The following is a 27,596-nucleotide window of genomic DNA, read 5'->3' as shown; positions in this document are numbered from 1 at the left end:
ACTGTGCATTTTTAATTCCTTTTATAATAGAATTTTGATTAATTGACCGATATTTTTCTTAAAATATTTCAAAACTACTTTATTTTATTCCTGATCATATTCCACAGTTTCAACTCAAAAAAGATTTAAATTTAAAATAACATAATAGTAATATTGTATATAACATATAACTATTCCTAATAAGTTTATATTCTTAGAAAATTTTTGGCATCTCTTTCTATTGTTTTTTGAATATTCGTATCTGATTTACCGTTTATTATAATGCCGAATAGTAATATTCTTATCTTAGCTACTGTAGTATTATTTTTTTACTTTGTGACTCTTAATGCTCTTTTATTTTACTAATATTAATTCAATATACAACTTAAAATTATAATTTTTTGTTCACTTCCTGTTTTTTTTTCCTTAACATATGTTTTTTCCATTTGATAACTTAATAGATATTAATAAATAAATTAACATAAATAAATATATAAAACAGATTAATTTTGTAAAACTTAAAGAGAGAAAAAAAAAAGGGACAACCAGCATTCATACATACACTGATGGTGGCCAAAAGTAGATTGACAAATTCCATTTTTATGGATATGTTTTATCTGAAGCAAAGGAAAAACCGGTTGAGCTTATTAGTGTTCAGGAATGTAAACATCATAGTTTGAAGAAACAAATTCCATAGATTTTTATTGCTTGCACTTTTTCTCAATATTTTTTTTTATCAAATTCCAATAATTTTGTTTTACTGCTAGATGGCCAAAATTGGATTGACAAACAACATATTTATTCAGTCTCTAAGTTTTATGCGTTGGTTTCTGTTGATTTGACTTTCCTTACTATTAGTTTTGAAAAATATTCACAATGCCACGTGGTATAACTTTATCGATCGATATTAAGATGGGAATAATCGACGATTACCGGAAAGGGGTTAAACAGGCGGATATTGCTCGAAAATTTTCTCTTTTGAGGGCAACAGTAAGTCAAATAATAAAAAAATTTAGTCTCCGTGGAAGTGTTGTTCCTCTAAAAAAAACTGGCCGACCAAAGAAGACCACTAGCCGTGTTGACAAATTAATTTTGAAAAAAGCAAAACTTGACCCATTCGCAACTTCAAAAGAAATCAAGCTGCATTTGGAAGAAGAAGGTGTGGGTTCAGTTAGTTGTCGTACCATTAGAAGGAGACTTCAATATAGTGATTTAAAAACAAGGCGCCCTGCAAAGAAACCCCTGCTAAGTTTAAAAAACGTACGGGCGCGATTAAGCTTTGCTCGAGAACATAGTCACTGGACAGTCTCCGAATGGAAAATGGTTATTTTTAGTGATAAATCAAAGTTCAATTTGATTAATTCGGATAGCAAAAGATATGTTAGGCGTCCTGTGAACCAAAGGTATGATCCCAAATATACGGTGTCCACAGTCAAGCATGGAGGTGGTTCCGTGATGGTGTGGGGGTGTTTTTCGGGCTATGGGATGGGTCCACTACACTTGATAGAAGGCACGATGGATCGTTTCATGTATAAAGACTTACTGCAGGATGTTATGGTACCTTACGCTGAAGTTATGCCACTCAACCACTACTTTCAACATGATAACGACCCGAAACACGCATCCAAGGTCGTTAAGCCATGGTTGACCCAAGAAAAAATTAATGTTTTTAAATGGCCGTCACAGTCACCGGACCTAAATCCGATCGAGAACATTTGGGATTACATTGATCGTCACATCCGATGTAAAAATTACAAAAATAAACACGAACTTTTTGAAGCTTTGAAGGCATGCTGGATATCCATTGACACGTCCTATATTGACAATTTAATTAGGTCAATGCCCAAAAGGTTGGTGGAAGTGAGAAGAAATAGAGGCTATGCAACGTATTATTGAATAGAACCCTTTAAATTTTCTATACTTATTTTTATTTCAGTAAGCTTTGAATTTGTCAATTTAATTTTGGCCACTTGAAAATTGTTTAGTTTTTTAATTTTTTTTTTTATAAAATTGGGTATTACGAATAAATAGTTTAAATATAATTAAACATTACAAATAGGCTCCGTTGTTTTTTAATCAGGTACTGTCCCATCTAATTTATCATTTCCTAAACCGTGGTATAAACAAATTTAAAAAAAAAGTAGTTGTCAATCTACTTTTGGCCACCAGTGTATATGACATTCTAATACTCACCAAAATTATAGCTTTTTTTCTCAAAACTGTAATAAGCATGGTGAACGATCATTAACTATAAATAATATATAATAAAATATATATAATAATATTAATAATATAATATATAATAATATATTACTATAAATAAATAATAGTATAAAACTGTAATATATAATATCACAGGAATGATATTATATAATACATAATATAAAGTTATCAATAAAGAAATCATTATATTTAAAAAAAAAGAAATGGAAGGGAAAAAATTGTTTATTGTATTAACTTGTAATACCCATTGTATTGTATACCTGTTGAAACATCGACATATAAATTAAACTACGAAGCTTTAGTTTTATTGGACCCCTATCCACTAGTCTTCTCCCATCTTTAAATAAGTATATCAATTCTGGGTCGCAAAACACACTCGACTATTTCACTTTTGACACTTGTCAAAACTCCTGAATTTACTTGTCACAACTATATTGTCACCTGGTATTTACATTGTTTGTCAAGTTCTCTGATAGGTTCAAGAGTTATCAGACACAAAATTATGTCGGACGACGACTATAGCACTATAGACAATTTAGTTTTTTTGACCTGCTAAAAGTAATTTTAAATCAGGAATTATATGTCAAATGTATATATAGTCAATAATCTAAAAATAAGTTAAAGCAATTCCATCTTCAGAAAAAAATGCAATAAAATAATAAATTATAAACCGTTCTATAAAGCAACATCTTATACATAAGGGGAACAACATATTAAAAGGGTAATCGACGCTTTCTTAAGATTTGTAATAATATACTTACAGCTTGTAATAAAAGTAATAAGGAAATACATAGCACAAAGGGCTTTCTCAAATACATTTTGATACTTTTAAGTAATTTTTTAAAACCTGAAGGCTCACTTTTATTTTGTTATCACTGTTATCATTTACGAACTAAAACAAATGTTAATTTTTTTGACGATAAGTGTTTTCGCACTTAAAAAATTTCAATTCATGTTATTTGCGATCGGTATTGAACTTACCTTCAAAATTAAGTTAATTTTAATAGAAATTTACAGCGATTTGTGTGAATTAAAAGTGATACAAAATACGACCGCTCTTATCTATAGGATTAATTGACTTTCAATTAGATTAAAATTTTTTTGTTGAACTCTAATAGGATATTAACTAGATATTTAACTATGTAATTAGTTTAGCAAATATTATTCATTTGATTTGGACTAGATTGGTATTACCATATGCAGCTTTTCACCTTATACAGCCAATGTATAGGAAAATTTAGAAAAACTAGACTTCTCAGATTCAGAATTTTTTTTACATTATAAATATTAGGAAATGTTGATATATTTTGAAAATATGTATTTAAGTAAAGCCTTTTTGGAATATATAAATAAAATATGAATATAAACCGGTAGGACATTCCAGGTTTGTTTATTTTGATGACGACTTTTTTCTTTAGGAATATTCTAGGATACTTACATACCCGTAAAATTAGTCGAAATATAGCTCAACCTATATCTCAATAAATAATATAAATTACTTAATTGATAACAACATTTTTACATCGAGTCCCATCGTCAGGAATGCCTTTATTTCCAAAATGTTTTTTCTGATCTATTCAGAGAATTTCAATACCCAATATTCCCTAAAGATTCTTAAAGAAACATCTTAGAAAGATTTTCTGAAGGTTTAGTAATTTACACGGGGCAAATACTAAAATAAATTCATAAACAATAAATTTTTGAGGATACCTATTATCTAAAACTTTTTTCTTTCTAAAATGTTCCATTTTGTCATTATTTATTATATGTCAGTTAGTCATATCTATTAAACAAAAATTCTTATCACTAAAAATTTTGAGAAATGCTAGTTTTTTTTTTTTAATTCGGGACAGAACTAGTCTCTTTGTCGTAACTAGGTATAGTCTGTATGTCTGGCTTAGGTTTTTTTTTGTGGTTGCATTAGTTTTAAACTGTATAAGAAACATTAACTAATTAATTAGACCATATTCACATTTCATCCAAACGTTTATGCTATACAGAAATAATATATTCAAAAGTGCCTTTTAAAAAATTTCCTTTTAACCTTCCTATAACTTTTTTATATGGTACAATTAACATAACTACTATTTTTGAGCTGCTATGCTTTTAGATAAATATACTACAGACGGGAATAAATACAGTTGCTAATGTTCCGGTGTTTTCAAATTTGTTAACAATATAAACACTTATCAATTATAGAGGTTTTTTTCCAAAATTTTATTTTGTTTTTTAAGCCTACCATTTCAAAAAACCTGTTTTTTAACTTAACCCTTTCAGTGCCCCTAACTCCCTTAATATGCATTTTCCGCCCTATACTTATAGGAACTTCTTTTCAGCATTTCCAAAATTCAATTTTTTATGACGTCAGAGTGTAACGGATTGAATAATCACATGCAAATTAAAATTACAGGCCAATAATTATTTTAAAGAGCAAGCGAGATAAGTTATTTTTCAACCTAAATGTGTATTTATTAAAAAAATTACCATTTATACAGGGAACGTATTGTGTTTAAGCTCCTAAAACAGTCAACCAACTACACTTCTAGCAGAGATCGTTCCGCTTACTCAAACAATTAAGTCACCACTACAAATGTTATTAGGTATCACTGTCGTCGACAGGAGGAGGTAATATAAATTGAAAAATTACAACGTACCTTTTGTTAGCCGCTCTGCGATATGAATTTTATTGCTTTAGGCTTTAGCGATAAGAAAAACAAACATTTAGACAAATGTTTCTAAACAAGAAATGAACATGGGCTCAAGAGAATAAAAATAAAATAAACAAATTCTATTCCACATAAATTCCATCACTGTAACTTTAACTAAACTTTAATTAAATTTTCTTTAAATTTGCAGGTTGCCGAGAAAATTTAAACCACCTAACACAGGACATGCCAGAAATATATTATTTAAGTCCCATTTATTTATGTCCCAATGTTGCGGTCATTTGTCATATATTCTAGCGCTGATTTTTTGTAAAACATTATTGGTGTGATACGATGTTCTAGAAACATTTGACCAATTAATTTCTGCACGCATATGAAAGTTTTAGCTGTCATAAAATAAAAAAATCAAATTTTTTGACTTTAAAGGTTTTTGAGGTATATTTAGAAAAACAGGAAAAATCCACGAACGCGACTAATAAATATATACCTACCTATAAAGGGTGTTTCGGGAGGAAAAGGAAACATTTTGGGAACATATTCAGAAGGACAAACTAAGATAAATTAACCCATATGTTTTAATCCGATTCTTAACCGTTTCTGAAATAATCGGCTCTAAAGTTTTGTTGTAAATTCTTGGGATAATTACGTTCTCACATTGCAGGTATTTTATCATTGTTTGGTAATACCTATTTTAATTGAACTAGATTCTAAACGTTTCAATTTGAAAAGAGCACAGTTTCCATTACGTAATGCCTCACACATTCACCTATAGGAAGAATGCTAACATGATATTCGTGTATGGTTTCTGTAATGGTAGCACGTGCTGTTGATGAATACCGACGTCGTTTTCCAAATCGAAGAATTCCTAATCGAAAAGTTTTTCAGACAGTTTTTGCAAATGCTCAGGAAACAGGAATATTTCCAAGCGTAAGAATTAATTCTGAACCAGAGGCGGGACTACATGTGGAAAATGTTAAAATGGCTAAATTTGGCTGAAGAGAACTCGGGTTGTTATTAGTTGTGTGTTAGTACGAGGCGGATTACAAAAGAACTTCGATTAGCATCACATGTGGACGTTTGGTCGAAGACACTTAGGAAAAATGGTTTTAAGCCTTTCCATAATCAACCGATTCAACATATTCAAGAGGGTAACGGTATGGCTTAAGGGTTTAATTTTGCGAATGGATCCAACAAAATCGAGGTCTACATAAATACATTTTATTTAGCGATGAATCTCATTTTACCCACAATAGAATTAATAACCGACACAATGAACATCGGTGGTCAGAAGGAAATTCTCATGCCACGTTTGAACGAAACTTTCAACATCGATTCAGTGTTAACGTGTGGTGTGGAATGCTGAACGACCAGTTGTTAGGTCCTTTTGTATTAGATTAGCGTCTTACTGGAGGAGGATATTTACGTTTTCCTGATCGTTGGATTGGCAGAGGAGAACTTCACGTTTGGCCACCGCCATCGAGGTCACCAGACTTAAACCCACTGGATTATTGCCATTGGGGGAGGATGAAAGCTCTAGTCTACGAAACACCAGTACAACCCGTAGAAGTCCACAATCAATTAAACGTGCAACACGAGCGCTTAACAAACGTGCTGCAGCTTGCCTTGAAGTTAGTGGGGGTATTTTCGAAAACAATTTTAATTAGTGGAATCTTGTTTTCTTACTAGTATTTGTTTGTGTTGCTTTTTAAATAAAAATTATTGGCTTGGCTTGCTGAGGTAATGGCTTTGCTGCTAGGCAATCGCCAGCTCGCTTCGTCCGAGACCCCTAGCAGTCTGGTTCTGGACCATGTAGTGACCTCTGGCTTCTTCCTTAATCTACGTAGCTTAAGACAGAATTTAATTTATACTATAACTATTATATATATATATATATATATATATATATATATATATATATATATATTAATTTATAGAGGCAAATTTGTTAGAAGCACAACATATGGAAGCTGGATACATAAAAGCACTCTAAACAACATGGGAAATATATTGGGAATTATAAATAGTTGGTAGATAATTGAGCTTTTATAGTTTTAATTTATTTAAGTTGATAAAGTGCATGATTATTATTTCAATCGTTTCATCATTTAGGAACAGACAGATCGTCGGCCATCGAAATGGGAGAAATCTTTTTTTTTTTAAACCAATGTTTTAGATAGATCTACATTTGAGTTTTGATTTATAGGGCATTCAAAGGAAATATGATTTAAGTCATGTATAGCCCCACAGTCATATAAGGGATTATCCTTCATTTTAATTTTGTAGAGATGAGAATTAGACAATGACCAATTCGCATGCTAATAATAGTGGTAATGTGCCTTCTATCCTTATAATTTAATTTAGAAAACCACTTTTTGTTAGGAAAGATTGACTGTATTTTAGCATAGCTATGCTTTTTTCGACCAATTACCAAATTCCATGCTTCTTTAAAATCTTGAAAACATCATAAAAAATATTACAATTTTATTTTGACCTTCTGAACATGTTCCAAAAATATTTCCCTTTCCTCCCGAAACACCCTGTATATAATATGCGCAAATAAATAATTTTCAATATATATTTTCACATTAAATATATTATGTACTAAAGATACACATACGACATTCTAAAATGTCGCAGAAACATAGTGGACGATAGAAAAGTATTTGGCCAGATATTTTAAATACAAAATAATTGTATCTTCTTTTTCAATAAGAAATCTGCTGAAAACTGATATACAGTTCAATGCAATTTCCAATGATATCTGTTGACCAAATTAATAGATCTGTCTATTTGGTGTCAGTATAGTATGCTACTTTGCCTCATTTCGCATGACACGTACTTGCGTATGTCAATACAGTTTTATTTCGTACAGCAGATTGGTAGTACGGAACCCATAAGATAGCCATCAAGCTTCCTGGATCTCACAGAGATGGATTTTTTTCTTTGGCATTCAAAGGCGTTTTTTCAAAGAAAACTAGTAGATGTATAATTTAGAATTAGCGTTTACTATCAAATGCATATTATTATTGTTTATAATATATGGTATCTAGTAAGACATGTTGGCGTTTACATAGTTAATAATATTTAAATAAATACAGACCTTCTCCCACCACTTTATTTTAGTAGAAATAACACAATGGTCCAAGAAAAAAAAATCTGTAGATTATGGCGCCAATATTATTTACAATACCTCTTACCTAGGTATAATTGTGTAAAATTATAACATAGACCCAATAGAGTTCTACCTACGGAAGAACGTTTCTGACTCAATAGATTCATATAGGAACGTATCTTATCGTTAACGAATGTAGGGGCCATTTTGATTCCACCAAGGTCCAGGAGCTACCAAATTTTAAGTTTTATTAAAATACGCCTCAAGAAATATCAAGATTTTTACTCTTTAGGTAGGGAAAATTTTTTGGCATAACTGACAAATCACTTAAAATATTATCTTTTTGCAAAAATATAGAATAATAGCCGCTAAAGTTAACTATTCATATTACTTAGGGCCGTTTTGGTTGGAGTTTTTTTTCGATAACTTTAATGAAAGGGGGCAAATTAGTATTTTTTTTTAAATCAATTTAAATTCACAAGTCCTTCACTAGATAATCAAACTACGCTAAAAACGATAAATAACTCCTTGAACAAAATACTTTAAAATATTCTATAGTTCTCATTTTTCAGAAAATAACTTTTTATCATATTATTTGATCAATGTAATATTCATCAATTATAAATCCACAGTTCATACCAGATATAGCGGTATAACAAGTAATAATTGACATAAAGTTAATATACTTTAAATAAACTATGCGTAGAATTCGAGGCAAAATCTAAAAATCCATCGAAGAAAACTGTCCAATTTGATAAAATTAATTTTATTGTCACTATTAGTTTTTGACACACCCTGCATATACTAGTATATTTAGTACAAACTTTTTTTAAATCAATGTCTGATTTTTAAATAAATTTGTTTAACATAGCCCGGCAAACAGAAGTCTTGAGTGTGAAAATCAATGCTTTGACTTGGCATAACAGGTACAAGTCACAAGTACGAGGTATCTTGACTGTGTCAACGTACGGTGTTCAGTGACGCCACGAAATTTGGCTTATTTACTTCAGCTTGTTTTTTTGGTAAGAGTGTAAAAAGGAGAATTAAAGATTTAGATGACAGTTGTAATTTAATTTTAAAGATAGTTAGCATGGAAGGTTAAGTGATAAAAGAAAGGATTTTCCGGGGAGCTCCGAGGGAATAATTTCTTTTTCTTTGATTTTTGAAAAGACAAAGAAATACGAGATCACATATTTTAAAAACGAAACCTTGCGATAAACATTAACCCCACAGAGATTCAGTTAGATAGTAAGCTATAAAGTGCAATCTCTTTTAAACTTAAAGTTTTGGATACGATTTTTGCTTGCTAATGCATAAGTATTTCGGCACCGAAGAAAGAAGCTTCGGCAAGGTTAAAACTGATATGGCATAATTTCAATTTTTTTTGACTCTTCTGAATACTTTTTTTAATAGTGGATTTAATAGTTCATTTTGAAGGAACAAATATTTTAAAGTTTGAAATTATAAAAGATTGGTAGAAGTTCTCTGTATAATCGGTGCAGAGTGGTTTCTGAAACCATGAGAAATTCTTTGAAAACAAACATGTCCATATACAAAAACTGTAGTTAAGACCGCTGATAGTGGCTTGTCAATAACATTTTATCGGCACTTTCCTTTACAATATAGGAAAAAAGATGCATGCTGAATAGCATTTATATCTGAAACACTGCTGTGTAAAATGCTCCAACACAAATCTCACTCTTTCGACATTTACTCCAAAGTAATATATAAGGTGATATTTTATGCAAAATATTAGAATTTATACTGAAACGAATTGCGTACTTACTGTACTTAACAGTTAAAATAAAAACCAAAGCTTGTAAACTGTCTTTGTAAATTATTGAAAATAATTTACGAAATGCATGTAGAGAATTTTTACAAATTGTTTCTCAAGAATCAATAAAAATATACCTCAACGCAATAAAAACAGATGTTTAAATTTAAACCAGGCATGTAATTAAAAAGTATAAACTGCACAATCGCGTATTAATTTAAACCCTTAATTTAAAAGAATACGATAATATCTATATGAACTTATGGAATATTGGCTAGGTAGTCTTTAACGTGAGAAGGTTCTAGTCTCCTAAAACCGGTCGGGTCACATATTCCAACTTCTATGTTGTCAGCAGTCATTTGACCCTCGAAGCTTTCCTTTAAAGTTAGAATGGCTGTGTGTACGGCGTCATCCAGCTCTAGATCTTCACTATATCTGAAACATTTAAATTAAAACAATTAATTTGTAAATTAAAAGCATTTTTTTCAACATTTTTATTACTAGCTTTGAATTTCTGATCGTCCAAATAAAAAATTTTACTTTTCTTCAGGTAATGCACCTAGACCTCACTCTATTAAATGCATAGTATATTTATATTACACCAGTTTATTATTTAACAATTATATACCTATATTTAAGTATACCCGAGTACGGCAATATTCACTGTGTGACTCCACTTCTGTTGAAACTAAAATTGTATTTTAATTCGACATGGATCGATACGCCTCCCGATAGACTTAAGTCGCTAACAGAGCTAAACAAAAGATTAAACGATATTACGGTGGAAATTCGGCCACCCAGGATAGAGATTTATTTGCAGTCACTTCTGAGGATACCCATTCCTCAGGTAAAAATAATTTTAGATGTTGCAAATTTTAAGAACCTCTTTGAAAGGTTTTACAAAGAACGGCGGGATAAAATGGTTTGTAGTGCCATGCAGTAGAATTGGACCAAACACGATCTAGCAGAATTGTTTGAGAAGAACTGGTCATTGGCGGCTCGTTACATCGAGTCCGGGAAAAGCCAATACAAAGGACGCTATCGCTGTACTCAAAGCGTTATATATTAGTCTTTATATATTGTTAAAATAGAGCATATATTTAAAGAAATAGAATAACAAGAAGTCGTTATATTAATTTGCTATTATTTAAAAATACACATAGTTTCTCAAATTTTGTATCCCTTTGTTTTTATACGAGGAAGTTCTTTAGCATCCGTAATTTTTTGTAGGCCCATTATCAATTTTTCTTTTCATATTCGTCGCATATTTTTTGCCCCACCAAAATGTTAACAATTTTTTTGTTACATTTGTGCTTCAGTTACATTTTACGACTATACGTAAAACGGTGCCTCGACAAGTCATAAGTGAGATTGACCGTGCAAGAATAGTGGCTTCACTTGAAGAAGGCCACTCGCAAAGGTTCGTGGCTAATAGTGTTGGGGTTTGGCAGTGATGAAATTGATTATCTCAGAACAATTCTCATGATAGACCAAGAAGCGGTAAATGGTGTGTAACTAATCAATAACAGAACCGTTATATGTTCACTTAACCATCCGAAGAAACACTCCAAAATGATGCTTTGAGAATTCAAGTATCTGTCTCTACAGGGCGAAGTACCCCAACTACAATCTGAGCACAAAGTTCATCGACTAGAGTCAGCACAAGAGCACATGGATTACCTACAAAATTTTCGAACTTGGTGTTTTTTCTGAGGACACAAGAATTTGTTTGCTGCAGGATAGTCCTCAGATACGGGTATGGAGAAAGCCAACAAGAGCTTTCCAGCTTGCTCATGCTTGCATTCCGTACCACCCTTTGCAGGAGAGAGTGCTATGTTCTGGGCTGGTATCATGTTTTATGGTCGCACAGAATTAATTTATAATCAAGACACAATGACTGGTGACAGATACATGAGGGCTCTTTCGTCAGACTATAGCGAGGAGCTGTTAGTGAGGCTTTTGTTTTTTCCTATGGATGATAACGTCCGGAAGGCATCAATCGTTTATACTGGCCTGCACTATCGTCAGGCATGAATCCCATAAAACATGCTTTCTAGAGCAGTGGCAGTACGCAGAAAGCTACCTAGGACTATACATACAAATTTTAACACTATAAATTCTAATTTGTGTTAAAAAATAACCCTATATACAGCGTGTTACAAAATTCGGTCCAAATATTTTAAGAGCTTGCTGTTGGAGTGAAAATAATACTTTGTTTTCCTATAAACATGTGTCCTAAAATGCACTCCTTAAGCTAACTACAGCCCGCGTAAATTGCTTGAAGAAAATCGATTATCTGAGACACTGGCTACATGCGTCAAATCTCTTGGAAACTGGCAAGTCTTAATTGTTTTGGGTCCTCTTGATATTTGAAAATAAAGACCATCATCTAAGCTACGAAAAAATCTAAAATTATCGTTTTTTGCATTTTTTGGATAAAATTAATTTAATTTGACAAAAAATAAACAGTCACAGCCCACTTCGTTTTTTCTAATTTAGATTAAGTTAGTCTAATAGTGTAATATTAAACTTATAGAAAACATAAGATACAAGCCATCAGAAGTGTAGTCTCCCCTAAAATTTAATTTAACCCATTTTTGGGACGGAAAATATCAGTGGCAGCTCGTGACAGTTCAGGGAGGTAGAGCCAAACCTTGATCTAATTTTATCATGACCGAACGAGTGATCGAAATTATTACATTTTATTATCAAAGTTATAACGCAATAAGTTTTCTATTTTTTTTTTGTAGATAAAAATATACATTTTAAAAATTTTGAAATTTAAGGAAATGAACTTACAAAAACTACGTGGAAATGTCAATACTTCAGGTCAATACTTCAGTTTTCCATATTTACAGTAAGGTACACAAATAAGTAATTTTATTGTTTTTATAAATTATAATAACTCAAAAAAACTTTCTATATTTAAATCGGGCAACGGTCGCCCTAACTCCTTCATTTCTACTTTTTGTTCCAATGATAAAGTGGAAAATGGATTTGCTTTTAAAAAACTAATTTTATTCATTGTTTTTAATATTCAATAAAAATAAAAAACACCAACAAAGCTGAAAACGCCAGCCAAATAAAATAAAAGATCTCTACGGAACCGCGAACGCACGATGAATAATCAAAACAAACAATATCACGCACGTTTTGCTAGAAAAGATTCTATTGGAGCCCGGCCCAAAATTATTTAATTTGCCGTAGCTTTACCACATTGTTTCAAGGACATTTGCTATGATTATTCGATGTAACACGCATCGATACGGGGCCTGGCGCGTCTTCGATTTCGCATTTGCGGAATCTTGCACTGGCTGCGTTCCAGTATTTTAATTTTATAATTGGTATTAAATATTAATATACAGATATTTTTTTGGACTGAAGTAAAATTTAAAAAATAAATTATTTTTTTTATTTTCAACGTTTCTTAGGTAGAGCCATGGCACTGTGGCTCTACCCCAAAAGCCGCCACTGGAAAATATAAAGAGCACCCAAAAAACGGCGACATGAAAATTTTTAGAAGAATGGATGCCTAATTGTAGTTACGGTTTCAAATAATCGATTTTCTTCAAGCAATTTGCGTGGGCTGTAGCTCTGAGGGGGTGCATTTTAGGACACATGTTTATAGGGAAAAAAGTCTTATTTTAACTCTAACAATATGTTCATAAAATATTTGCATCGAATTTTGTAACATCCTGCCTATAAAGAAAATCTTAACAGTAATAAAGTAAGAACAATTTATTAATATTATTTAACAGCATTTTGCAGGATTGCCAAAAATTAAATTAAAATTCTTCATTTACCCTAATGGGGAAAAGTCTTTTTTTTTTTAAATGGAACCTATATTTTATTTTCTGTTCTAATAGACAGTTAAAATACCTTTAATGTAATATAACACTATCTAGATACAAATACTGATAGTATTAATTTTAAACTTTTTTAATTTGTAAATTACTTAGCCATAAAAATTTTATTTATTATCATTAAAATTAAGTTTAATAGATTAAAGTGGCATTTTTAGTTATGACAGTGACAGTTTTAGTTATAGTATTACCATACTTACGTCAGTTATAGGTATAAGTAACAAAAAAAAAGTATCATTATAGGAAATTTTCGAAATGACTACCATTATTCTCTAAACATTTATAAAATCTGGTAGTTTGCTGGTGAATATATTCATTGCTCGTCTAATTTTGCTTTCATCTAGGTCTAGGTCAAAACAAGTAATAACTCGCTGACGTAGCTATTTTTTACTGTCTAGTGCTATTGTTTACACCCTTTCCTTTATATTACCCCACAAATAAAAATCAAGGAGTCTCAGATCTATCAATCTCGCTGGCCAATCACTTACACTGTCTCCACAGTGAAGCGGGGCTCCGTCAAGTTGAAACAAACAAGTACGAACATCTTGCATGGCAGATTTTCCAAAAAATTAATTACAACACTTAATTTTTTTTAATTAGGTAGAATTGAGTGGTTCATCATAAATTAAAAAAATTACTTGATTATCTTTCAAAAGGCAAAATACATTGAAATAATAAAACTACTAATTTTCTTTAAAAAACCCATTTCTTTTGTCGTGTGTGGATTTAAATCAGCCCAAAAATGATTATTTTTTCTATTTTCTAAAATTCCTTTTCTGGGAAATTTTGCTTCATGGTCTAATTTATTTTTCTTAAAAAATCAGCGTCTTCATCAATATGGATCAACATTTTTTCATAGAATTCTACCTGAGTTCTGTGAACTGGATTTGTTTTAGGTTTTAATTTAGAGCCATAATTAACAAAATTATTTTGTAACCTTACAAACTTTCGGCGATTCATTGATGGTAGATCTGGATACATTTCGTGAAATTTTCTACATGTTCTTGCTATTATTTGATCACATTGTCCCTGAAAAATAAATAGCCTTACCAACATCTCATTTAAGTAGTTAATATCTTCCATTCTAGACTTTTTAATTAAGTTCATAAAACACAATGTTAATATTTTAACTTAATATGTCACTGTCACTTATTTAACCATTGTGACATTTTCAGAGTTAACTAAGTAATCTATTAAATACACATGTTTACACTTATCAAATTTCATGAAAATAAATATTTATTTCTAAAACGCGGCTACTTAGATATAAAATAAAATATAGCGTGTTACATCTAAAAAAATGGACTTTTCGTCATTTTGGTAAATGAAAGATATTAATTTAATTTTCGACGACCCTGTATAATAATTAAATCAGGCTATGGGTTTAAGTTAATCAAGATGATCTCTCAAGTGATGTTGAAAATGTGAGCTTTCTAGGAACTTAAATAGCTGAGAAATAAACAATTAGTTATCCGTTAACAAAAAACATACAATTTTTTTTCTCGAAAACCGTTAGAGATAGGTATAGGGCAGTATGATTAAAAAGATACCTAAAAATTTATCTGGTGTTCCATTTGAAAAACCAAAGGTACTGCCAATTTTCTATATAAGCAGCAACACTGCAGTACTAAAAATATTTTAGACCAATAAAGCATTCTATCTTGAGCAGTCTGTTACTAGCCCTAGTATTTTTCAGAAAAATGCTACGTTCCGTTTTCCATATACGGCTAACGTACCATAGGTCGTCAATCACCGTGTATATAAATGAATATTAGAAATTAATTATGGCTCAACTTCGCCTGCCATCTCTGTGCCGCCAAGCCACCACAGGAATTCGGTACTTAAAAATCAAGCGTTACCAAAATTTGCTTACGAAAATTTAGCCAACACACTTTTAAATACTCCAAAACTAGACATTTCCCGAGGAGTTTGAGAAAACAAATAATAACTTAAAAAAAAAACATTTTCTTTACACATTGTCATTATCTGACAAGCACATCGTTCCATGGCTATTGGTCCCAGAAACCTTGACTATTGTAATCAGTATTCTCAAAAGTTAAATTTTTGGGTAGGTATTTTGGAATAACATATAACGTAGGAATTTTGGAATAACATATTTTCTATTGATGGTTCTTTAAATGAAAAAAAAAATAGATCTACTACAAAACTAGATTGTACGCACAATCTAGTCATTCACATCCTCATGGACGTAGATTTGGAATTTACACACTTTCAACGATACGGCTTCCTGCTCATAATGCGGTTAGAGTAAAAGAATTTTTAACAAATAGTTTTCCTGAACACCTGTGTGGGACAGGTGATATTATTGTCAGTGGCTTAATTTCCCGATTTGTCTCCAAACGACTCTTGCTTGTCGGATTATCTTAAAAAAGACTATACAGCCACAGCTGTAATAGGCCAGCTGATTTAGGTTGAGGAGTTAAGGCAAAAAATTATAGTGTGTCTCAATTCCATTAGCATAAAAACTATTTGGGGCATATAATATAGTTTTTATAATAGGCTAACGCCGTTTGGTAACAGAAAGTGGCTTATTTAAATCAATGAATTCATATTATTTTTACATATTTTTATTAAATTTCATGTATATAAGATAAGAATTTAAAGTTGTTGTTTTTTATTTATTATAATTTATACATTATTTTTATAATAAGAATTATCATCATTATTTATATTATCATTCCACAGTGCAAACATTTTAAGGAAAGCCATGCAGCTGACCTGTTCAAACCTAATTAAAATGTAACTGAAGTGAAAGATTAAAATTGTCATCACTACCTTTTTTCCTTATTGTTCAGAACGTGTTTATTAATATTATGTTATTAAATTTTTCCATTAAAAAATTTAAAATGAAAAGTCTTAAACACCAATTTTCATCTTAACAGTTTAACATGAACATTTCTTATAATAAATTGCAAATTGATACTTTTCTAATAAGATTTAAAAGACAAATAAGAGGTAGATTATGAGGGAAAACTTTCAATTTTATTATAATTGTAACTTATACCTAGTTTTAAATAGAAGTAAAAAAATAGTCTACCTTTTTTCCAAAAACATTTTTCCATTGACATAATTCTTGCCCATAGCAGTTGCTTTCCAGGCAAAGTAAGCTCCAGAAGGATCACATTGGAAAAGATAAGGCCTATCACTATCCCATCCACAAATTAACAGAGAAACTCCAAATGGCCTCACACCTAAAATAGTAAATTTTATGATAATTTGCAATTGTTAAGGTTTCATAGTTTTTTTGTAGTTGATACAAGTGATTAGAAATCATCCTTCTTTATGTTGAATTTCTTATATTTAAAGATCCACTTCAAATTCTTATAAATATGGACTACCAATATTTAGTTACAATTAACATGAACTAAAAACAATTGATATAAAAATGAAAATATTTTACCTCCTGATTGTGTATATTCTTGCATAATTGCAGCAACTCTCTGTACCAACTGCACAGTAGGAATAGGCTCATGGTAAACCAGATAATACTGCTGTGCCATTTTACGGGCTTGCTTGACTAACAACCTGTAATCTGGTCCCATTCCAGAATAAACCATACCTATGTGCTGAGTAATCATTTCAACTTTATGGACACTGTGCTCATCATAAAGGATTGATTTGTGCTTGTTTTCAGTAGCAATTACAACACCATTGGATGCTAAAAATAATAAAAGCAGAAGAATTAAGGATGCATCAGCAAAAAAGAATGTTGCACTTTAATAAAACATAGTAACAGGATTGATTGATGAAAAGCTTTTAAGAAATGTGGTAACCCCAAAAATGTTATATCTGGCTTTATTTTCATATTTAACAAGCTGTAAAATTTGTATGATTTAAACAAGACAAACGAAATTGAACTGTCAAGGACAACTATTCAGTACATCATTTTTATCAAAAATTTGTATTTGTAATAAAAAAGCTTAAAGGGCAAATTTTTCAAGGCTGAAAAAAAATTCCTAGTTCCAGAAAACCATTAACGCAATATTCAATAGTAAAACATAATAATAAAAGAGGTCAGTGAGGTAAGTTGGATAACATAAGTCAATGAGGTATAGGTAAACACAGTAAAAGTTAGTAACAGAGTAACCACTCAACAGGTATCAATGAAATAAAAAGTGTACTGTAGTTTTAAATAACCATCGCAAAATTCATTTGCGTCTTTCAGAGCCCTAAAATATTAGAGCACATTTTAAAATATTGGTAAATATCTTAACACTTGCATGTTGTTTGATATGTGTACTTATCGCTGATCTTACAACCCTATGATTCTGATATCTATGGAACTCTGTATGGTCAACCTAATTCTGTAAATACAGCAATGTAAACTATAAACTATAATTTATTGGTTTCAAAATACATAAATAAGTATTTACACAAATCAAATAAAGAAATACATAGAACTACAATGCTAATTTTAAAGCCTTAAAATCACATTTAAATCACAAATATTAACATTAAAAGAGGTAGCTTACTAACTACATTATGTAGCATGGCATTTAAGAGTCTGTTGGTAACTTATTAAATAGCTTAACAGCCATAAACTCTGGGCGAGTCTGGTAATTAGACAGCCGACAATAGACAGGTACAATAATCAAATACTATGGGACGAAAATTTGTATTCAAGCTTTTTTACATAGAGTACATACTCCATAATATACACTGATGGAGGAGTATGTTCAATTTTTTGAATGCAGTCATCCCTGAAGCCCAGATCTGCTAGAATTCTAATAGCCCCACGTTGTAGAGAAAACCATCTTTCAGCAGAGGATGCACGTCCCCTGAATGTCCTATGTACGTTTTGAATGAAAAATTTGTTTTCCAAAAACTCCAATATCTCTCAGAGGAGATCGTTTTCTGGGTCTTATCTTTATTAAGCATTAGCTTGTTGGCATTGAACCATTCTTCTGCCTGTAATTGCCCCACATGCCCTTTTTGATAAACTTTTCAAATCATTATCATGCACCTTGATAGTAGTATTATCTGCAAACAGTATATACACAGCAAGCAAGCGCATTATAGGTCATTTATAAAAATCGGAAACAAAATGGGTCCCAAAATCGACCCTACTGGTACTCCCACCCTTAACACACTCTCCGTGAGGATGATACCCTCCTATCCTGATGGTCTGAGTGCATTCATTAAGATAAGACTTAAGAAGTGCTGTACTGTTTTCAGAAAAACTGTAATATTTTAGTTTATCTAGTAGAAGGTCATGTGGAGCACAATCAAAAGCTTTACTCAGGTCGCAAAAAAGTGCGAGAGCGTGTTTACGACCATCAACGGCATCCAGTATTTTAGAAAGAAATCCGAGGGTTGAAAGAACTGTGCTCCTTTCCCCTAAATCCAAATTGACTACTAGAGAAATAGCCTGTTTTTCTCAAAGAATTCAGTTATCTTATATGCCATGCACTTCTCAAGTACCTAGAATAATAAGTTTATTACCCTTTTTATATAATGGAGTTATTACGACTTTCTTTAGAGAATTTGGTAACATATTTTAATTCAAGGACATATTTATCAACTTTGTCAAAGGAATCAGAATAATGTTTTTTATGGCTTTAATAAGTTGTTTATTTAGGTCATAAATATCACCACTCTTTTAATTTTTTAGGCTCTCTTTAACGTTACTTACCAAATATAGCTGACTGATCAAAAGGATCTAAATTTGTTTCTGTGATATTTTTAATTACAATTTCAGGGATATTTAAGAAAAAGAGAATTAAAATCTCCAGGATTTATATTGGATTTGCTTCAGTTTTCTCTGCAATAATTAATGATGTTCCACATATCTCTACTTGGGTTTTTTGAATTTGCAATTAAATTGTCATTTGCTTCTTTTTTTGCTTTTGTGATAGCCTGATTATAATCTTCTTTGAAAAATCTATACTCTCCTCTGTTAGCAGGATTGTTATATTTTTATTGTAAATCTGCTAAAAGAGCTCCCTCATACTATGAAAGACATCATTGAACCAGTTAACTTTATCTGGCTGATTAAGCTTTGAATAGTGGGTTTTTTCAAGGAATGGCTGCAGTAAGCATCTTGAAATTAATAAAAAATTTTAAACTTTTCTTCAAAAAAGACATTTGTAAAAATAAGATCCCAAGAGAAAGACTCAACAATATTGTAAAATTCATAATAATAATAATAATGTCTTTATTAAAATTTACAATTGGTAAATTCTAAATGGCGAAGTTGAAACTTACTTCCTAGCTTAACCATACAAATCAGCTTGAGGTTAGATATTACAAAGAATTTCAAAATGTATCTTAAATAATTGCATAGTTACAAAATATTAAGTTCTAGCTGCCTATATGCACAACCGATTAACATTACAATGTTTGATAACCACAGACTTATGAAATTTACAATAAGTTAAAGAATAGATATTTAACAACACTCTAGGCTAACAGAGATCAGTAATATAACTGCTTATTTTTCGCTTAAATATAGAAGGTGAAATATATTTTAACTCAGGAGGAATTTTATTATATTGCAGATGAATACAGTAACTAAAGCTCCTCTCAAATAAAACAGTTTTATGAAGAGGAGGTGTAATAAAATGCTTATTTCTTAAGTCCAAAACATGAGCATCATATCTAAACTTAATTTTCTGATAAAGGTAATTAGGACATTTTTTAAAGACAATTTTATTAAAGAGAACAAGACTATGTAGTAACCTCCTTTCACTCATTTTTCAATTGGTAAATGCCTTGTTGTGTAATAGGCCTAAAAGTATTTACAGGTTTCTTTTTCTCAGTATTTGAGTTTATATTAAGCCTAAGTACCTGTCCGATATGGTCAAATAGGTGCAGAGCCCCTGTTTCTCCAAATGAGTTTAAAAAGTTGACAAAGTTGTTGTCCAGACAGGCGTCTCCTTTTGTGCAGTTAGATCATGATCATGAGTTGAAAGTCATATGTACCTATTTTTAGAACATTAATACACTAGAATAAACATTTGCTGCTTTGGATTGAGTGTAATTTCTACACAGGGGGTAGAGGGGATATTTTGTTGATAAACATGCTTAGTATTCCATGTTGGCAGTGATTACTCAATTTTAACAGGAGAAAACAAAGTGATATAATAAATTATCATAATTAGCAGAAACTGAATTGCATTCTTTATTATAAAGCAAAAGAGTGAAATTCGTTTAATAACGAAAACTATTTTGTACTATATTTACACTAATGACTAATAATAAATAATTAATATTTTAAATTTGGATTCTTTAAATAGCCCAATTTCCACACAAAACAGCAACACTGTAAAATTCTCCCAGAAATATTCTTCCGATAAGGGTATTTGGCAACTGCACTCGATGTTTACTTTTGGATAGTGCACCTTTCCTACAGTATTAGTATAAAAAGAATATTTCGAGTTGTTTCAGTGCATTTTTTTAATTAATAATAAAACTAAAAACTCCCGTTTTGTTTATCGCCATTAGGAATTATAGACCTTTTTATTTGTTAACATCTACCAATTCTATAATTTTATACCAAAAATTTTTTGTTTGTAGAGGTTTGCAACCATCTCAAATGCGTTTAGATATGTATTATATATATTCTAGAAAAAAGATTAATGCACATCCTTTCGAAGCCTTTTTTATTTCTTTAGCATTCAAATTTTTAATCAATTTTTAAAAAGAAACTTTAGTTTGTAGAGGTTTATAAAAAATTGAACAAAAAATTATTAAAATTCCTTGGAAATTTCAGAAGACAAGGGCACTATATCAATTAAATAACAGCAGGCGCAGACTATAAATAGATTGCTGGCAAAGGACATATGCTGCGCTCTAGATTTTGGTTGCTGGATATCTATAGGACACTAGCTTCACACATATGCAAAAATATCTAGAAAAAAAACACGAAGTGGCATGATTGGATTTGATTTGAACATAGAAGTATTCTACTTTGCCAAGCTGTTCTTTTTTCATTTACTTTTGTGTTAAGAATCTTTTTAATTTATCGTCAAAAATTTGTTCATTACTCTCAAAGTATATATTATTAGTTAGCAAATAAATGAAACTTTTAAAGAGTCCATTTTTAACCTGTTGCAAAACAAAACACATTTAAAAAATATTCAATGCATTAAGAAAAATATATATTGTATCCAAAATTGGAAAGTCAATTTGACATCATTGAAAGATGGTGGACTCAAACAACCTCGCCTATGGTTTGCAGCTTTTCTAGGCATTCAATGTTCTTAATATCTAATGTATTGCAAAGCTGGCTGGCATTGGCCTCTGTCGTCCCAAAATGTTATTAAAGTCACACGCCAGGACACCATCCTTGTGTGGATATCTTGAATAGTATTTTTTTGTATATTATTAAAATATAATTAAGTTTTATGCAACTTTTCTTAATGTATGGTCATATAGATAAATAGATTATGAATTATTTACAGATTTTATATTAGGTGTTATTATTGTATGTTCATGACTGTGTACAATCATGTATGGTATGCTTCTTAACTTCACATTTTAAGCCATAGACACCTTACATATATCCTATGCATCAGCAGACCTTTAACAACATAACATTTCTTAATTGTCATATTCTAACAGAGCAATTTGCAAAAATGAAAGTTAATGGGTAATACTGTGGAAAGTTGTCAAAAATTTATCGAAAATTTATTAGTATATGAACAACACTAAGGGTATTGGATAGTAGGGGTCCTATACAAATGAACAAAGAGATAAATAGATAATAACCACAGCAATCACAGCATGTAATCTTACCTATATAAGTAAGACCTATAAGGCTGACATACATTAAAAGTCCAGAGAAGTTGTTATAAGAAAATTAGTGATCTTCTTGTTTTCAAGTTTGAATTTGATTTCAACCAAAGTTTTACTTGTTTCTTAAATATATTTAAAGATTTGTCTAGCAGATGCTTATTGAACAGTTAGTGCCCTAAAATCAAATCATTTGAATTGATTTAATTTGTTTTAGGAACCGAGTTTACTGAGACTTCTAAGGTATTGTAATTATGTTCAGTCTTACATTTTTTATTGTACTGATGGACAAATGCAATTAAAAAATATGATGGCCCTATATAGTTGTGTTCACCAATAATCTATTTTGCCACTGGAAAGCTGCTTTACCTTTAATGATAAGAGAAAGCCAAAAAAGATTATTGTATTTATATTATCTCTTCATACACAGGGTGCTACAGAATTCACTGCAGATATTTTAAGACAGTATTACTGGACTCAAAATAAGACTTCTTTTTTCCTATAAACAAATCTCCTAAAATGCATCCCCTCAGAGCTACAGCCCACTCAAATTGCTTAAAGAAAATCCATTATTTAGAACAGTGACTACAGTTATGCATAAAATCGCCTGAAAATTTGCCATTTTTTTTAAGTGCTTAAGTGTTAGGGAAGGCTTCAGAGAAACTTATCTAAGCAGTCACTGCTCACTTCTAGTTGTCTAATCACATTTATTCATGCTCCACTTTCATTTTCCAGAAATTTTCTTTAAAATGGTTAAATGTATCGAAAGAGACAAAAATTTTAGACTTTTTCATGGCTAACTTCACACAAGGAACACTTTCATGGTATTGCTACATTTTTTTCACTCATTTTGCTTACAATTTATTATTGGAAACATAGAATAGGGGGATTGAGTAACTCACATAAGCTCACCCAGAATGGGATCATCATTTTTCGGATATAAAATAAAAAGAGCATCCAAAAAACCAGGACTTTTTTGAACAAATTCAGGGTCATTTCAGGGTATATGTTTATGGGAAAAAAGTCTTATTTTGACTCCAACAATATGCTCTTAAAATACTTTCTGTAGATATAAGGATAACTAAGATCACTAAAACTGTTTTAATTATTGGATATTAAGAAAAAATCTCCCATTACTTTGATACATAACCTAGCCACACATTACTTTCCTCAATGAACCTGAAACAAAATTATTATACTACAATTTAAAGTTCTAATAAAAACTCCTTTTAACTCGAAAAATTAGTTACTTTGGCTGAAAACTTTTAAAATCGAGCATAATTGCATCTTTTAAAAGTTAGATCAATAAAAGTTAGTGATTAGATTGTTCTATAAAAGTAATTATTTATGGTATACATTCCCCTTACCCTTTATTCCTACAGATGGGGCACCCGCACTTACTGCTGCTAAAGCATATTCAATTTGAACCAGTTTTCCAGAGGGGCTGTGTAAAAAATATAAAAAGGCTATTGTGAAATAAAAAGATATATAAAACTGTATTTTTACCTAAATGTGGTGAGCGAGAAACTATACCGCTCCGAAGCCATGATTACTTGCAAGTTGAATAATTCTAATTAATAAACAAGAAGGATCAGCTATTTTTTGCAGTCAAACAGAAACATGCCAATCATGAACTTTGACATTTTACGACAATTGACATTGACAGTAATGTTGTTAAAGGTGACGATTTTAAAGTAGCTTCTACATGGAGCAATTTTGAATTTTTACTGTAATCATTTACAATAACAAAATTAACGATTTTCTAGAAAAATTTGAAAGTTATAATTTAAGGGTGTTTCACTAAGCGTGGACTCAAAATTTGGCCACTAGGAGGCTGAATTAAAAGGTCTAATTTTCTCCGGAAAATTTCAGCCTAAAACTTAGACGAGAAAAGAAAAAAAAGAATGGGAAAAGACGAAACAACTTTTTTTTTCGTCTAAGACGACGTTCTAAGAGAATTTTAGTTCGTTGTATTAGAATTTTAGTTAGTAGTTTAGTAAGAGAAAGTTTTAAGACAATTAGGAACCTTCGAATACTTGCCAGCATATTGGTCCAAGACTCATTGGCACACCGAACTTCATAAAGTAGGGGATATAAGTGTACGTGTAATTGTTTAAATGGTTTAAAAAAAAAATATTCGATTTTGTTCAATTTGGGCTTGTCTACAAATAAAGTGTAAATAAATACTTTTAAATATTGAATCTATTAGTGTGCGAAATTTTATATTGATGTTTGTAAGAGCCGTCGTTTAAATAAAAAACTGTTACTTTGATTTTTTCAAGTCTGAAATTGATCTTTTCTAAAATCTGTATTGTTGTGACGAATTCATAATGAGTTAACCGAAACGTTGGTTCAAATTAGGTATTTTTTAAAAAGTAGGTCTTCTTGTTGTTTTTATCGTTTTTTAATTTTAATATTCATAACAAAGTTAGGTAGGATATTGAAAAGAAGAAACGAGCTCAGAGATTAAAAGATTGAACCTCAGCTCCTAGGTATATAAAAAATCTATTATACGTCAAGGAAATTATTGTATTTAAAGCTTATTGAACTTAAATTAAATTAAGTATATCGAATGGTATAATTACAGATTTGAGTTCATATTTCTTTTAAATACGTGAATAAGTCTATTTTCTTCTTCTTTTAAATTTCTGAGAGTGTGAGATAAACATTTCTAAATTGATTTTTGCTATAAGTGACGTAATACTCAATATAATAAGTAACTCGTTTTGATTTTTTCCACAAAAATTTAAATGGTACGATATAATTCCGATATCAGTGTCGAAAATTAAATTACATTTATTAGAAAAAAATCAAAAATCACACTCAGCTATCTTCTTTACTTTCGAGTCATTACCAAAACATTAATAGTTATTTCTTTTGTTTATTTGACACCTGTATTTGCGCTTTATCTAGACATAGGACTAATCCAACATATTTTAATTAAAAAATAACTTAATTTAATAGGCTTCATTTAAAAAAACATCTTTATCGTCACTAAACTATAATATTAATGAAATGATTATTCAGCGAGTATTAAATTAAATTAGATTAAGGGAATCCATAATCCATCCCTTGTCCGTCTACTTTTCACGATCTCCTAAACTTAACCTGCTATTGTTATTTGTTATCAGCGACATTATGGTCAGTCTGGCTTCATTCACAGAATGTAAAATCAGAGAGGCGCCAAATGATGACGTTTGCACGATGCGTCGATGATGCTCGTTTCGGACACGTATTTTTGACACTTGACAATTAGTAGTTCCAATAGTAAAAACGGGCGGCATCACTGAGGCTTCATATTAACATTGTCGTAATTGACAATCATACCTGTCAATCTTGTCACTTTTGCTCAAACTTTTTTCAATTTCATGATTTAGCATTTTACACTTTTGCCATTTTCAAGAAATTTTCTAGATTTGGGTTCTTTAACAATTAAAACTGTAATGTTATCAGTCTATTGTTACATTTTACTCAATAGCAACTTAACTAGCCAAAATGTAGTAGCAAAAATCTACAAGTACATGTTAAATGTTGGTATATACAATAATTTATATTAATTATAGATTTTTAAGTTTATTGTCTGTAATTGTGAAACACATATAAAACTTACAAGAGACAAATCGAGGGTTAAACTACAATAGCTCATTAGTTGCATTTTCATCGATTATGGGTTTTTGCTATAATATTAGTATAGTTGTAATATCATCAGGGCCATATATTGGTATGTAAAATAAATCAAAAAGAAGTGTTCTATAATTTTTAAATTATGATAAACAGGACTTCGCAATTCCCGAATAATATTCCGAAAAAACATTTACTTGTAAGTGCGCAGATGCAGGACCGCGTATTTGCCGATCTACATTATTTAGGTGCAATACCTCGTATTTGTCAGATTTTTGAAGAAATTTCTAGAAATTTTCAGAAATTTTGACCGGCGTCAAAATTGTTACGTATTGTTTGACGTAGTTATGAGCGTCCTTTTATTTCAGATGTAAATAATGTTTTTTACGAGTTTTCTATAAAATTAATTTTCTAAGAAAATAATTTCAGTCCTTAGAAACTTCCACATCGCATAGTGAGCAGAAGTTTAGTTAAAAAAAGTCAATATTTATTTATAATTTTTTAATTTATTTTAAAAAGAAAAAATGAATTAAATAATATTTTTTTAGCAATACAAGTCTTTTGATTTGTATATCTATTGTCTTTTGTGTTCCTGCGATAACTTTTTAAACATTAAGCTGTGAGCTTTGAGTTTAGCAAATTTGATATCCTTTACTGAAAGATTTGTTCCGATTGCTTTTAAGCAAAAATTACATACATAAAGGGGAGGGAGGAAACTAGGGGATTATATAAAATTGGAAACTTTTGTGGAAAACAGAGTATTTATCACAAATAACCCCCGGAATTTAACGAGGGAGGGATAATAATATTTGTTTTATTATCATCGGATTATCATTTCGAATCTGGCCTTCCTTTGGCCAGATCCAAAATTTTATTTTCAAAAGTTTCATGTTCATTAAAACCCAACATAAAATTAACCCCAACCCCAACAATAAATTCTGAGTGATATGGATGCCAGCGTTGAAATACCAAATAATGATTACGAGTTAAATTTGTCTGGCAATTTTTTATTAGATGAAGCACTTACACCCGAAAATATTGCTAATATGATCAACAAAACAGAAATAGTTATCATTTTTGATGACAATAAAGAGAATGCAATGAAAATATCCAAGAAGAAAGTTAATAAAGAAACTATAAATCTGACTTCAATCCTGAAAAAAACCATTTAGTGGAATTTCGTAATGAACAATTACTTGGAGCATGCGACAAAAAGAACTTAATGGGAAAAAGCGCTGCTAAGGACCCTCATTTAATTTTAAATCCTAACTCCACCCCATCTAAAACTGATCACTTCGATATAGATTTAGATGATGAGGAAGAAAAAAGGTATCCTGCTCGGGTGTTGAGGAGAACGACATCGACATGGCAGAACGATCACTACATTGTTCGAGATATAGAGGAACATAAGGACACAGCGGAATGTCAATCCACATCAAGAAAGAAGATGAAAGGTATAAACAAGAGAGATATTAATCAAAAATTTCGACTAAATGAAAAAAAAAAAATTGGGATACAGAAAACCTGCTAAGCGGAAGAAAACTTTCCATGCCGTTCTACGAAGTGATAGAATTTTGGGGATACACTGCAAATGTATAAAAAAG

The 27,596-nt window shown here is 30.7% G+C and overlaps 2 protein-coding genes across 4 annotated transcripts in view; both read right to left on the bottom strand.

Moving 5' to 3' along the window:
- The window catches only part of LOC126743409 (uncharacterized), a 28,204-nt gene extending 23,368 nt beyond the window's left edge, over positions 1–4,836 (bottom strand). Inside the window, exon 1 of one of the 3 annotated variants that reach the window (XM_050450497.1) lies at positions 4,687–4,836. In XM_050450497.1, the coding sequence (XP_050306454.1) occupies positions 4,687–4,689 (3 nt within the window). In that variant the 5' untranslated portion in view covers positions 4,690–4,836. Of the gene's footprint in view, positions 1–2,462; positions 2,597–2,963; positions 3,138–4,686 lie in introns of those variants that run through there. The other 2 variants (XM_050450495.1, XM_050450496.1) reach the window with 2 other exon arrangements.
- A 5,077-nt stretch (positions 4,837–9,913) lies between these two features.
- On the bottom strand, positions 9,914–24,016 carry LOC126743411 (proteasome subunit alpha type-2). The gene is made up of 5 exons (XM_050450498.1): positions 23,878–24,016; positions 23,739–23,815; positions 17,039–17,296; positions 16,676–16,829; positions 9,914–10,189 (listed from the first exon to the last, which is right to left on the bottom strand). Exons 1-5 carry the CDS (start codon positions 23,916–23,918, stop codon positions 10,015–10,017), a joined length of 705 nt encoding a protein of 234 aa, XP_050306455.1. The 5' UTR covers positions 23,919–24,016; the 3' UTR covers positions 9,914–10,014.
- Between the last annotated feature and the right edge of the window lie 3,580 nt (positions 24,017–27,596).

The sequence above is a fragment of the Anthonomus grandis genome, chromosome 12 (assembly GCF_022605725.1).
Source record: "Anthonomus grandis grandis chromosome 12, icAntGran1.3, whole genome shotgun sequence".
In the NCBI taxonomy this organism is placed as follows: domain Eukaryota; kingdom Metazoa; phylum Arthropoda; class Insecta; order Coleoptera; family Curculionidae; genus Anthonomus; species Anthonomus grandis.
Note: the sequence above shows the minus strand (reverse complement) of the source record. Positions and strands in the feature narration are given on the sequence as shown.

Excerpts from the sequence above, each read along its gene's own strand:
- LOC126743411 (XM_050450498.1), bottom strand. The coding sequence starts at position 23,918 with ATGGCTTCGGAGCGGTATAGTTTCTCGCTCACCACATTTAG. Across the intron at positions 17,297-23,738 it reads CCCATCTGTAGGAATAAAGG|CATCCAATGGTGTTGTAATT; the intron begins GTAAGGGGAATG and ends TATTATTTTTAG. Across the intron at positions 16,830-17,038 it reads AGAATATACACAATCAGGAG|GTGTGAGGCCATTTGGAGTT; the intron begins GTAAAATATTTT and ends TTACTATTTTAG.